Below are 14,118 nucleotides of genomic sequence, written 5' to 3' on the forward strand. Positions count from 1 at the left end.
TTGTTCAGGGACCGGCAGCACAGTCCCATAGACTTCAATGGGACAGTGCTACAGATCCCAGCATAAGTGGCTATGGGGGACACAGTACTGACTCAGCTCTGAAATGGACCACTATAAAGAGACCACCAAATATCCAAGCAAATATGCCATCACTTTTTAAGGTTGCATTCATCCAGACATAACACACCTGTATTATGGCCGCAAATCCCATCCTGTCAGTGGATTTAATGACGTGAACTTACAGCACCGGTGATACCTAATGATGCTAGCTAGTCAAAGTCATTGAGATCTACAGTCAGGACGGTATATATGGCCATAGCAGTAGTTTATCATGGCCACCTGAAGACAACCAGAAATGGCTATAACCGTTTTAGCTGTAAAATGATGGTTGAAAGTGAAGCTATACTTAATGTTCTTGAGAACGCAGTCTTATAGGGCTTATCTGGTATGGTTATATTGAGCGTCACTTCCTCTTCTCAGGCCTATGACATCACATAGCCATGATGCAACTCAGTCCCATTCAAATGAAAGAGGCCGAGCTGCAATACCGAGCACAGCCACTATACAATGTACGCGCTGCGCTTGGCAAGTCGTGAAGCAACTTCAGCAATCAAAACCATAACCAACCAACGGCATCACACGATGTACATGAAGTATTAGGGTAAGTTCACACGGGGTTTTTTGGTCAGGATTATGAGGCCGTATCTGCCTCTAAATCCTGACCAAAAAGACGGCTCCCATTGAAATCAATGTTTGTTCCGACTCCTGGAAAAAGAAGCGACATGCTCATTCTTCAGCCTGAAGACACTCCCTCCTCCCGATTAGAGCCATTCCTTTGGGCCTAATCCGGAGCAGAGTGCACGACTGGATGCCGATTCATTGCAGTCACAGCTACCCATATTTTGGACCAGAAGCTGAGACGGCCACCACCTCAGGTTCCGATCCAAAAAACCCTGTATGAACTTACCCTTAGGGTGGCCATACACGGATGGAAATTTAAAAACAGATTTGTCCTCGGGCAAATCCACGTGTTACTTCCAATCCTGGATTATCTCTGCACGTAACACTTTTACTGATATTTTGGTGGATTTGCACTGGCCAAATCTCTGGCACAATTTAATGAATTCATAGTTCCATAAAATGGCTGCCCCCACTGCAAACGCTACATGCTTACTTGAGACTATTGTTCTGCTCGCCTGCCTTTAATATTGTAGGAAATGTCAGAATCAGACCTGGAAATTTAGGAACACAGTTACCAATTCTCAGTATTGTAATTCAGTGCAGCACATTCATAGACATTGTATACAGATACTCTGCATCATTACACAGTGCAAGTTTTAGTAGATACTCAGCAACAGAATACAATGTAATATTAGTACTAGCGATCCTCTGCCATTGTACAGTGCATGGTATTCATCAGAAGCTCTATGTCATAACCGCTGTACAGTTCACACTCTTCAGGTAAGCTTGTAGAAAACAGAGTAGAGACCCCCAATAGGCTGTACAGTATTCTGCTCCCAGACGCAAGCGTTGCAGAGCCGCCCCACCAAGGGAGGGATCATTTTGCCCCAGAGTTCAGAAAGTGAGGTAGGCTGGGACAAAGCTAAAATTCACAGTGCTGAAAAACATTCTCCTGCCTGTCACACATTGCAGTCGTGCATTTGGAGACTACCGCTGGCTTGCACACCAGGGAAGCGGCCATATTGGAAGCTAAAACAATGCTACAGAATTTACAGGGCGCGAGGGATTACTGCATCACTAAAGCAGGGGGAACGGTAACTAGTAGGGTTATGGTGACTATTGTTTGGTGCAGGGTTCGGCTGCTTCCATGGTGTGTGGCGACTGCACTACCGGTATGGCCTGCAAGCTTTACCTCCAACACAGAATGATGGATGGCGATGACAGACCTGATCATTTGAAATCTTCATTGTAGGATTCAGATAGAACTGAGTAAGGGGGAAGGGGATTAATTCACTTTTGTAAACAAGGCTAAATTTCACAGGGCACGTGTAGTGCGTCACCAATCCCAAAACTGCAATAAGGCTCTGTACACACCGAGTTTGAGCCCTCCACCCTGGTGTAGATCACTGATGTATGCCATTGTACAGACACACATTGTCCTGATTGTGTAAAACAAAACAAAACTTATCTGCTATTGTTCTTTTGCAGAGGCCTCTAGTATAGGAAGGCAGTGTCTGCTGTACTTCCAATACACTAGTCAAAAAATATATATAAAATAAAATTACACCAATGTATACCAGGCCAAAAGGACACTGCACTGCGTATATCTGACATATAGGCTAAACAAGGCTCAAATGCGGTGAGCCTAAAGACTGGCTGTACATATGGGACCTCATTGGTGACCCTACATAGTTATACAAGGTGGCACTAGGGGCAACAGTCATGGTACCTACAAGAGGTAATGCCTATTTACATACATATAGGCAATAGGATACATTCAGAGATTCATACATGTATCTCGTCCATAGACTAGCCCTAAATGGAGACACGTTTGGATACAGTTTACCCTAAATCAATGCTACACGATTTAAAGGAGCAGAAACAGCGCCACTTGTCTATGGGCCGTGTCTCAAGTTAAAACCATGATCCTTTTTTCTAATCCTGGATGACCCATTAAAGTGGACCTGACCCCTATCCTGACAAGTCCGTTTCGGTAATTGCTTGTATTCCTCAAGAAATCCCAACTTCGGAGCACCCTACAGCTCAGTGTCGTGCGGTTCCTCCGTTACTCACCCATGAAATGTATGACTAAACTGACCACTAAGGTGTTACCAAAAAGATGTGTCCTTATAGGTGCTGACACTGTCCGCTCTGTCCTTTCAGTCCAGTCAGGAGAGGTGACAGATCCTCTATAAAACACTGTATCAGAAGGTTTCAGCACTACTTATACGCCGTTTAGCCTGGTTTACAATGACACGTCGCTGATGGGTTCAATAGACTACTAAAGCACAAAATGATATGAATTAGTGTGTGATGATTAAAGTAACACAAGCGGCTGCTACACAATCTGCAACTAGTACACACAGCGGGTTTATCCACTTCTAAGAGATGCCAGGAAGATACAAAGTACCACCAGTGGACCGTACAGTAATGGGCACGGTACATTAGGGGAGGCTGGACGTGGAGTGTAGCCCTGCAAACAGTACCAATAGCGTGTGGGTCATGATGCACACCGTTCCATAGACACGTCGGATCTTCTACTCCATGCAGATAAAAAGACAACAGATAAAGGGACGAGAATGACTTCACGGTGAATTAAAGGCCTGGAGACTCAGACGACACTTGATCTTCCTCCAATTTCCACAAAGTCTTCTCTTGCTCCAGCAACAGCAGCTGCCAGCCATGCTACTCTGGACTGGGGAAAGGGAGGGCTACAGAAGGGGAGGGGGGTGGGGAGGATCATGGGACCCTTCCCAAACAAACCGCTATGTCCTGAGTTATTTAAAGAAGGGAGTAAAGTGATATGAGCATCTAGAAAGCACGGACAAGGAGGGGACAGGGGTTCGAGAGAGAGTTCAGTGCACGGGGGGTAAGGTTCTCAGCCCATAGGAGTCAGGCGTAGAATGAGAAGGAGAATATTATAACAGCAGCAGATGTGAGAATGGGTGACTATTCCTCAGCCAGGCTGCAGAGAGCTGAATGTAAAGGGCGGGAGCATCCTTGGAGTTGCTCTATTTTTGGTTGGTCGGTGTTCTATAAAAACATTGCGGGCATGTTGGCACAAGAAGATAAACAAGAGAAGTGGGAGGGTCTCTACCCTCTCCAGTCTGTCAGTCTGGCTGTGCTATTTAGAGTGTTACATTGCATATTTACTTGTCCATTCTCGTGCTAGTCTGTTATACCTGCAAATGGAGAAGAGAAAATCTTGTCACTTGTCATCTGCTCGAAACACGCTTATATGTGACTAGTCACAACCTGCATACAAGACTCTGGAATCGAGGAGGTTAACCAGAGACTTTTTTTTTTTTTTTTTTCACCTACCACCTCTGAAGCTGGCTCTGTCAGGTGATCAAAACCAGATCCCAGCAAGAGTCACTAGCGTTCACTAGCAATTCTATAAGGGCTTGTTCACACAGGGTAAGAGGGGGCGGATTCTGACGCCGAATCCACCTCAGAATCCACTCCCTCACAATAGAGGTGTATGTAGACTGCTAGCTTACTTTTGTCTGTGAGCAGTATGTTCTCTGTTATGGAAAAAAGAAGCGAGCTGCCCTTTCTTCAGGCGGATTCTGCGGCTGATTCAGCCCCAGCATCCACCTCGCGTCAGCACCCTCCAGACTAGGCCCATTCATTTGGGCTTACTCCCGAGGGGGTAGCCGCGACTATCGGATGCTCTGACAGTAGCATTTTGTTCCTATTCTGACGCGGCTTCTTGCATCACAATCAGGACCAAAATACGCAGTCCCGTGAACTAGCCCTTAGGTGCTGACTTGTCTATCTAGTCTGCCAGCCCCCAAGAGTACATGATAACCCAGAATTCAAGGTCCAGGTCAAGGTCCTTTGACAACTCCTTTCTTTCCCAAAAAAAAAAACATAGCACCACATCTGTACTCAGGTTGTGTGTGATACTACAGCTCAGCCCCAAACACGTCAATGGTGCGGAGCTAAACTAGCAGGCACAACTCGTGAACAGGTGTGGCTTTGTTTTTCTAAGCCTGGTTAGGTTATGGACACTTTTTTCCCTATCCACAGGGATCCCCCATGTAAACAGGAAGACGGGGGATCAAAAGACCTCCTTGTGAATGGAACACCAGTGCGCTTGCATGATCGGCACTCCATTGACTTCTATGGGGCTGCAACTGCTGGTGATTAGTCCCAGCAGCCCCATAGAGATAAATGGAGCGCTGCTCAATGAGTGCACTCTGTTCCCAAAGAGGTTTTAGGGGGACTTTTGATCCCCCGTCCTCGTGATCACTGGGGAACCTGACCATCAGTCCCCCAGAGATCAAACACTTATCTCCTGTCCTATGGATAGGAGATAAATGTCCATAGTGGAACAACCCCTTTAAAGGAACTCCTTTGGATATTAAGGCTCATAGGATTTTACAATAGGAACTGTACAGAATTAAAAAAAAAAAAAAAAGTAGGGAGTGAACTCAGAAAGAAAGGAGACTCTTTAAAGGGTTCTCTTTTTTTGATAATTCTGGATCACCCTCTCATGCACTTCCATAGCCATAACAGTATCACTTTTGCTTATTTAATGTGGACACATCACTTGCTACAAACTCCATGTTACTCAGGCAATCATGTATAATACATATATAGTAACCTACATGGACACTATGCAAGTTATAAAATCTTAACATCTATCCACAAGATAAGGGAATGGGAATCTGACTGTTAGGACCCCAGAGATCAGGACATGGGACCAACAAATTCCCCATGTCGATGGAACAGTGTTATACATGTATGGCCACCGTGCCATTCACCATCAGGCTTCTTGAATAGCGATCCCCAGCAGTCCCATAGCAGGAGTGGAGCAGTTTCTGTGCATTTACAGGATGCACTTAGTGGCTCCCATTCTCGTGATCGCTAGGTCTCCCAGTGGTCAGACATTTGTCCCCTATCCTGTGGATAAGATGTATGGGCAGGTGCCTTTCTCCTTGGCATCCAGGTAGGTTACTATGACACCAGGATCGTTACTTATAGATACAAGATAAATTATTAGTTCTAGGGAGTGTGTACATTTAGTTTTGCTTGTGATAACCATTAGGTGAGGAGTATCCTTAGACGGACTTGCTTATATAGTACTAGGCCTAGTTCACACAGGGCAAGGGGGAGGCGTATTTTGGTCCTGATTTTGACACAGGAAGCTGCGTCAGAATAGGACCAAAATACGCCTTCCGTGACTGTCGAGGCTTCCTGCTACAGACTAGGCCCAAATGAATGGGTCTAGCCTGGAGCGTCATGCTGCGAGACGGACACTGGGGCTGAATCAACCGCGGAATCCACCTGAAGAAAAGGCAGCTCGCTTCTTTTTTCCGTGAGCGGGAACATACCGCTCACGGAAAAAAGGAAGATGGCGGTCTACATAGACCTCTATTGTGAGGGGGCGGATTCTGATGTGGATTCAGTGCTAAAATCCGCCCCCTCTTGCCCCGTGTGAACGAGCCCTTACATTATGCCAAATAATTGTCCTTTCTGAGCTCTTAAATTCCTATTGCAAAAACTATACAGGACAGAAATAAAGCCAAGGCCTACTTACTTCTCCCGGTCTGCTTTGTATGTGTGAGCGATCTCTGGCACCAGAGGGTCATCTGGGTTGGGGTCACACAGGAGTGAGCAGATGGACAGCAGAACTGGAACGCAAAAAGAACCCCAAAGCTTCAAAATACTGTACAGAAATATTATTGAGTGTAAAAGACAAACTGGATCCTAAACCGCTGACGCTATCTAGATATCATGTCCCATATCAGCATTTACATCTGTCATGTCAAAATATGTTCAGTTGTCACATCCCTCACAGAGACTACCCATACATATTAGATGAACATCAGCTGAACTCGGGGTCTAAAGTGGACCGGTCAACTATCGAATGTGTATCGGCTTTAGATATTAGTATGGAATTGGATTGGACATGTTGAATTTCCACATGTTCAATCCTTTAGAACCAAACTGCCACCAGAGGTGTCGGATCGCAGCTTATTCCTCTTCTGCTCTGAAATCCAGCAAGTTAGGATTTCGTCTGACTGTTGTAGCGTGGTAACTTGTGGATCGCAACGCCAGCACATACACCACCACTAACTGCAACGTAACAAGTGACACAGCAATCATACAAATCCTAAAGTGTATGGATGGTGTAACCCCTCTCCCTCCATGGTCAGTCAGTATATACACAAGCCAACTAACCCTTGGATACGGTCAGAGCTGGTGACCACTGGCTCCTCAAGATGTCCAGGCAAATGCTGCCATTACTGTTAATGTTAGGGTGATAGATTTTGGTTGTGAATGCCACCTGTTAAGAGAAAGAACGGAAACAATGTCATAGGGGAACAGGAAAAAGTCAGTACTTTATCCCCTCTGCTTATCTGTGTTGTAGTCACGTCCTGGCTGTGCCCACCCCATACGGTATCAGCCATGCCCGCTCTACTTACCTTAGGGGGCTTGAAAGGATAATCTGTGGGAAAGTGAATGGTGAGGAAGAAAACTCCACCTTGGAAGGGGCTGTCATTCTGAAAAATCAACAAGCTGGTCAATGGGGCGAGAAAAAAAAAACACAGCAAACGGGGGGGGGGGGGGAAAAGACAAGTCTGTAATCATTTCCTACATAGACTACTGTAACATATTACACCAGAGGTCAGTAACCTTTGACACGCCAGCCCATCATGCATAGCTGCTCCCACAGAAGTGAATGCAGCATGCTGGGAGTTGGAGTGCTGACCCATAGATTAAATATATCCCCAGCCCTGGCTGCAGCTTTAGGAGTCTTGACTGAATAATAAACCTACAGTCAGTTATAAATTGTGATATTATATTACATTTTTTTGGGTATCTTTATGGTGTCAGATGAACCCCTGCTCTGCAATAAAGCCCCATACACATGAATGAGTGCGCCATCTAATGTGGGGCCAAACTTGCAGTGAAATGCAGCCTGATGACGCCCGAGTGCACTCACTGACGTACTTACCTCCATGGGGGCTTCTGATCAGAAGACCACAGAATACCCCCTCAGAGGAGCCTCGGATGGCACACTTATTCATGTGCAATGGGATTAAGGGAAAAGTCAATTCCATATCACATGTGGTTTCTAAGTCTCCTTCAAACTAGTCAATGCTCTGCGTGTTATCCGACTACATACAAAGCCATTATCTCTACAAACATATATATCAGACACCATTTTTGTTCCAGTTTATATATACGTTAGGCGAGGTTCACATTTGGGGATTGAAAAATGAGGAGGGATTAGTACAGCAGGCAGCACTTTTCTCTACGCATTTTTTGGGGCGCAAACCGGGCAGGCTCCATTATAGTCTATGCGGTCTGAGGGTTTCCACAGGTAACCACTTATTATGCTTTTCGGGTCCCCAATCGGGTGTGATGCTAGTGTTATATCCAATTCAACAACCCTAAACAGGATTTACCCTAAAAATTATAAAAACAAAACACAACATGCAGTGGACAGTGAAGGAGTAGAGGGAAGCGTCTGATAATCAAGTTTAATCCATGGGTCCCTTTGAATAAAGGGATTTTCCAGGATCACACAAAAACAGGGCGGCCCAGGGACGGGGTAAATAAATAAATGCAATACTGATTTCTTCAATGCAAGCTGGAAGTGCAGGCGTTCAGGTAACCACTGTGACCTGAGTAGTCACATGTTGGGTACTGACATATCGACTGTGACATCATCAGTTCTCATCATGTGACCACCGATTGGCTGCAGCACTTATCCGCACCTACACTTCTAGCATTAAAGGGAAGAGGGAACGTGCAAACTGAGGACGTTAACAGATCACCAAGGTAGAAGTTTACAAGTGCTCAATCTTGTGACTACTAGTCGCACTTTACAAAACAGCAGCCGCCAGTGTTTTGCAGAAGTTCTCACAACCCCCCTCCCAAGGATGTGACATCACAAATATTAGTCCATACACATACAGGGGAGTGGAGCACACACTGTGGGACAGAATACTTACAGGGCCCATGATAGTCGCCTGCCAGTGAAACACTGAAATACAGAGAGACACAACTTTGGGGATATTTCATGGAAGAAACACTAGACTACAGGTAGTGAGAGGTATATGGGGGGTGTACTAGAAAAAAGTCATTACATTATGCAAATAATCATTACAGCGAAAGGCCATCACCTGGGAATGGATGGGACGGATATAAGACTGTGCATGCAATATACCATAACAGTCCAGTAGTATACTGTACAGGGGCATTACATAGTGGATATGTTTTCACTGTGTGATGTATGGTGTATACAGATGGAAATATAAGACATCACGTCTACTATACCGCACTGTATTACGTACAGTCCTCTCCAACCGGACCAGCAGAGCATTGAGCTGGAGGATCCCTCTGCAAATCCATCAGTTCCTGAAGGGAAAAAAAATAAAAATGAGCAACTATTTCTCTAGAGATAAAAGATTATATTAGAATAAGAATATAACGTCGTCCCTAGCTATATGTAAGCCACTGGTATCGTCACATGATATATACAGTACGGTTATAGATAGCCAGGGGAAAGGGGGGCAGGCTTAATTTCAACAAGCGTGATCCTCTATATCAACAGCAAAGGAGAAGTCAGTATGGAGGCCTTGTGGTGCAAGTCCGCAGCGGATTCAGCTGCAGCCACCGTGGCAAGATTGAGCAGGGCCCGGTTTTTCAGCGGACCCAGAAGAAAAGTATCCATGGTCAACTCCCACTGAAGAAAATAGGGGCAGATTCTAGATGGTTTTAGGAGCAGATGATGGGGCAGAATCCACCAAATAATCAGCTCTAAAATTCTACCTCTAGGAGGGAGTCTGTCACTAGAACCCAGCATATCCACACCACAGATAGATAGGTTAGGTTCACCCAAATTAGGTGGCATTTTCCCCTTGGGAATCGCTGCACCCACTGATGTATATCACTTATTTTGTCAATATGCATATGGGCTCTTTTGTACAATGAAGGTATTGCCATTGCTCCAAAGAGGTAAGCTCTCTTCAAACTGTTTGCCTGCTGACTAAACCAGTACTATCTCACCATGGTAGGCTGAGTTTTGGCGACTCCCTTTAAGGCTTTAATGTGCCACATATGAAAAGAGGTCACCTGGCAAACAAGTTTACTGCTTATATTTTGGGTGACCACCAGGCATTAGCACTGGGCAAATGTTCACATTCCATACTGGAATGAATACTGGAAGTGTACATTCCCTACTGCTGGCCAACTCCTTGGCCCATGGTGCAGGGCCTAAAGCTTTGTCTTCTTACTGGTAACAACCAATATTATGTTAGACAGCAATACTGTTAACCTCCATGTTGTTCAGGTCTGTCAGGTAACCAGAACAATAGAGGGTTGGACCGCTAAGGGCTAGTTCTCACAGGGTGCGGAATGGTGTATTTTGGTCCTGATTTTGATGCGGGAAGCCCTATCAGAATAGGACCAAAATGTGCCTGCTGCGACTGTCGCGGCTTCCCGCTCCGGAGTACGCCCAAATGAATGGGCCTAGTCCGCAGAGTGCTGTCGTGAGGCGGACGCCGGGGCTGACTCAGCCGCGGAATCCACCTGAAGAAAGGGCAGCTCGCTTCTTTTTTCCGTGAGCAGGAACATACGGCTCACGGGAAAAAGGAAGCTAGCGGTCTACATAGACCTCTATTGTGAGGGGGCGGATTTTGAGGTGGATTCGGCATCAAAAGCTGCCCCCTCTTGCCCCGTGTGAACGAGCCCTAAAACAGTGGTTACAGACAAAGCCTGAACGACCCCAATGGGGTCTGGTTTTTTTTTTTAACAAACCGGTGGAGGAAAAAGTCCTCGGTTCAGGATTTTTTCCTCCGCCGATTTTTGGCAGACTCTTAAACAGAGACTCTGGCACAGATCTGAACGTACTAGCCTTACTGGCATATCCTGGATACAACCATGAAAGGGACCAGACACATAAAAATATAGTGGCTTCAAATGGTTAATGTCGACCAGCCCCTGTAAAACATGAAGTATAGTTTGTGATGACTGATGGCAGACTGCTGCCCAGAATGATATGCCAGCTTGGAAACTTTCCGGTGAATCTAGATGTGTATTGCCAAGATGTCCGTAAGCAGTTTTAACCCTTCAAGAGAACAGAGACAGCAGTGTAAACATATCTAGAATGGTGGTCATGATGGCTACTAGTATACAGTTACCCTGAAGGTCTTCTGAATGTTAAAGGGAAGGAACTAAAGATTGCTCAGAGAGAGTCTGGGCACTGGACATAAAAGGGGCAACCTCCATAGCAATAGTGATCGCAGCTCCAGAGGCACTAAAAACATGGATTTCCCAACCACGCAACCCGCATGACTGTCCACCAGACATATTATATAGTAGACTATATAATAGACAGCACTAAGGGGCCAAAACTGCTGATGCACTCTTTAAAGCCAGTGGCAAACAACCGTAGGCCGTGAACGAACGACCCAGGCATTGCATGCTTTCACTGTAACTTTCATTCAACGAATAGGAGCCACAAAACAGAAATAGGACCTGTTCCATATATTGCAGCCTGGATTGTCAGCCTGCACACATGGTCGTGTAATTCATGGTCAGGTGTACGGGCCCCAAGAAATGAATGGGTCAGTGTGCTATCTGGGGAAAATTGAATGAGAAGGTGTGTCCAAACTTTTGGTCTGTACTGAATATAGATAGATAATATTGTGTATATATATATATATATATATATATATATATATATATATATTTTTTTTTTATTTATGTGTTTATTTTCCACATCATGGAGAAGAAGCTTTTTATGTCACAGATTTTGCTACAGAAGGAATGGGAAGTATATAGAGAGCTCTTATACTTCTCTCCGCTGTTAAATCCACTACTGGCTTTGGCTATAAGAGGGAAAAAAAAAAAAAAAAAAAAAAAAAAAAGCATTTCCACAACGCGTGGCCTCAAAACTAACGTTCAGATTTCCCCCCCAATTGGAAAACCTAATCCACTTAAAAAAAGCTGTTACCCTGCAGTCCCCATAGACTATAATGGAGCCCGCCCGGTTTCTTCCCTAAAAGGACTTTATTCACCGCATTTTCAAAGCGGAACAGAGAATAGAATCCTAGAGCAGGGAACCTAGCCTTAAAGTGCACATTCATGGAGTGATAGCAGCATATAGCCAAAACCCCGCCCGCATGTGACCCCCCAATACATACCCGATTATACCGTATCACTAGGAGTTTGTTGGCACCTGCATACAGGTGGGGTTTCTGCTAAATGAGTCTACTACTCCATAAGCAAACACCCTAAAGTAGTGGTTTTCCATGTGCATGTGGCAGGCCATACAGAAGCCGAGGTGATCAATAATAGAGTCTTATGATGTGTGGACACTAACACATACGCAAGTGTTTTACATGTCAAACATTATCACCTGCAGTATGTACGTCACAAAACTGCAGCAACTGACAGCAAAATTTGTGGCTGTGTCATACGGCAGAATACTGTTACATGTGAACCCAGCCAAATGCCAACTAGCAGGGCCACCAATAAATCACAAGAACACAAGTCCCCAATAGGGCTGTAGAGTTGGAGTCCAGACCAATTTTGAGGGGAGTCTGAAAGAAAGTTGCCAATTCAGGCTTTAAAATAAAATGATTATTCTATAGATAATGTACGGTTTGTGACAAATTCATAAAAATCAATTACTAGAGTTTTAATGAATTAGAAGAGCGTTACTGCTTCTGACCAACCACGACTGTCAGCCATATACACATCGGAGTCTGACTGTGAGAATACAGAAGTTGGAGTGACTCCGCAGCCCTGGTCTCCAAGCCCCTCTGTCTAATTGGAGAGACAGATTTGCCCGTGTACTGCTCTAGTCAATAGTTTCTTCTCTTTTTCCCCATAGAGATGACTGAGGCAGTACCACCACTTCATTCAGAGAAGGTGGACTGAGGCCCCCCCGTTCTCATCATGGGTTGGGGGACACTCACTGAACTAGCAGTAAAGTAAAACTTATCATTACCACCTTAATAATTGTAGGATATCAGAACAATTGTATTTGGTATCCTACATGGTGTCTAAAATGACATCTCTAGGGATCACCCACCACTGTGGCCTAGAGTCATTAGATGAGGTGGTCATGGGACATCACCAGGGCTGTGGACTCAGTAGGCCCAGACATTGGCTACTCGATTTTTCTATAAACAATAATTCATAGTTTTATTTTGAAGCTGTCAGCAATTTATTTCCTCAAACACTGCGTCCACCCAAAAATAGTCCTAACTCAGACCCTCACTATGGATAACATACCAATATGGCCTATAGTTTTCATATGAGGTGATCATGTGACATTACTATAGATAACCCGCCGCTGTGGCCTAACGCCATTGGATGAGGTAATCATGTGACATGACTATAGATAGCCCGCCGCTATCGCCTAACGCTATTGGATGAGGTAATCACGTGACATCACTATAGATAACACGCCACTATAGCCTAGAGCCTTCAGATGATCGTGTGACAACCCAGCACCAGAGATATAAGACCATGGCGGCCTCATCAAACATGATGTAGATGGAGACCGTGGGCGGGGGGACAGGGCCGACAGTGCACTATGCTTATTCGGTATTCTCCATCATCTGTTTTAGGCCTCCCACCCCAGACTACCCCTTTAAGAGCCATTTATCTCAGCAGGTTTCACTTCAGGAAACGGCGCTTCTTGCTGACACATCCTTCCTACTATCGGCTACAGATAAGGTCAGCTTCTATTCCAACATGAAGTAGGAGGCCGGGCTCAAATCTGTGCCTCTTGTCAAATCACCCATGACGCTCACAGCTGCCCCCCCAGCCCCCCTTTTTTAACACCTCTCTGTCCCCTCTTCCCATTTAAGGTCTGTCCCCAGCAGCTGCCCAAGGATCACTATTTGGCAAAGCATAGAAGAGAGAAAGAGGGGGAGGGTTTACAGCAGCTGTCACTCTCCAGGCATGCGCAAACACCGTTCTCGACAGCCACCTCCTCAGAGCATGCGCAGTAGAGACAAAAGAGCGCCGTGTCATGTGTACGCAGGCGCGACATCACGGTTCTAGGGGAGTGAGTACATGTTGACAGGCTTAACGCATGCGCAGTTTCCCGAACATGGGATCACTATTTGGCAAAGGTTCCGCGCTGCCCTTGGCTCCGCCGAGAACCCCTATACTACGGCCTCCCCCTTCCCCTCCCTCCCGGCATCAGGCCAAAGACTCTCTGTCCCTTTCCCTCAGCCTAGCAGCATCAGCCGTGCCGGGCGGAGGAAAGGCCGCTACTTGCTTCGTTTCACAGTGTAATAGCCTCCTTCCCTCGAAGACTGTTCGCGTCTCACCTTCTGAATCCTTTTCAACGCCATGTTGTCCCAGAACCGGCGGAGCGCGCTGTGCAGGGGCAGCAAGAGCCCGACACTGACACGTAGCCCCGCCCAAACCAAAAAACACGCAAGCGCACGTAAGACT

At 45.7% G+C, this 14,118-nt stretch overlaps 1 protein-coding gene across 1 annotated transcript; it reads right to left on the reverse strand.

Moving 5' to 3' along the window:
* Nucleotides 1–1,252: 1,252 nt before the first annotated feature.
* On the reverse strand, nucleotides 1,253–14,118 carry UBE2D4 (ubiquitin conjugating enzyme E2 D4). The gene is made up of 7 exons (XM_075272984.1): nucleotides 13,992–14,118; nucleotides 8,994–9,057; nucleotides 8,652–8,683; nucleotides 7,116–7,193; nucleotides 6,871–6,976; nucleotides 6,227–6,320; nucleotides 1,253–3,863 (listed from the first exon to the last, which is right to left on the reverse strand). Exons 1-7 carry the CDS (start codon nucleotides 14,013–14,015, stop codon nucleotides 3,818–3,820), a joined length of 444 nt encoding a protein of 147 aa, XP_075129085.1. The 5' UTR covers nucleotides 14,016–14,118; the 3' UTR covers nucleotides 1,253–3,817.

The sequence above is a fragment of the Leptodactylus fuscus genome, chromosome 5 (assembly GCF_031893055.1).
Source record: "Leptodactylus fuscus isolate aLepFus1 chromosome 5, aLepFus1.hap2, whole genome shotgun sequence".
NCBI lineage: Eukaryota > Metazoa > Chordata > Amphibia > Anura > Leptodactylidae > Leptodactylus > Leptodactylus fuscus.

Bases quoted from the DNA above. Each gene is read 5' to 3' on its own strand.
- UBE2D4 (XM_075272984.1), bottom strand. From the start codon at position 14,015: ATGGCGTTGAAAAGGATTCAGAAG. The intron at 9,058-13,991 runs GTGAGACGCGAA...TTTTCCCTTCAG, and splicing joins CGTTGAAAAGGATTCAGAAG to GAACTGATGGATTTGCAGAG. The intron at 3,864-6,226 runs GTAAGTAGGCCT...CTCCATTTGCAG, and splicing joins TACAAAGCAGACCGGGAGAA to GTATAACAGACTAGCACGAG.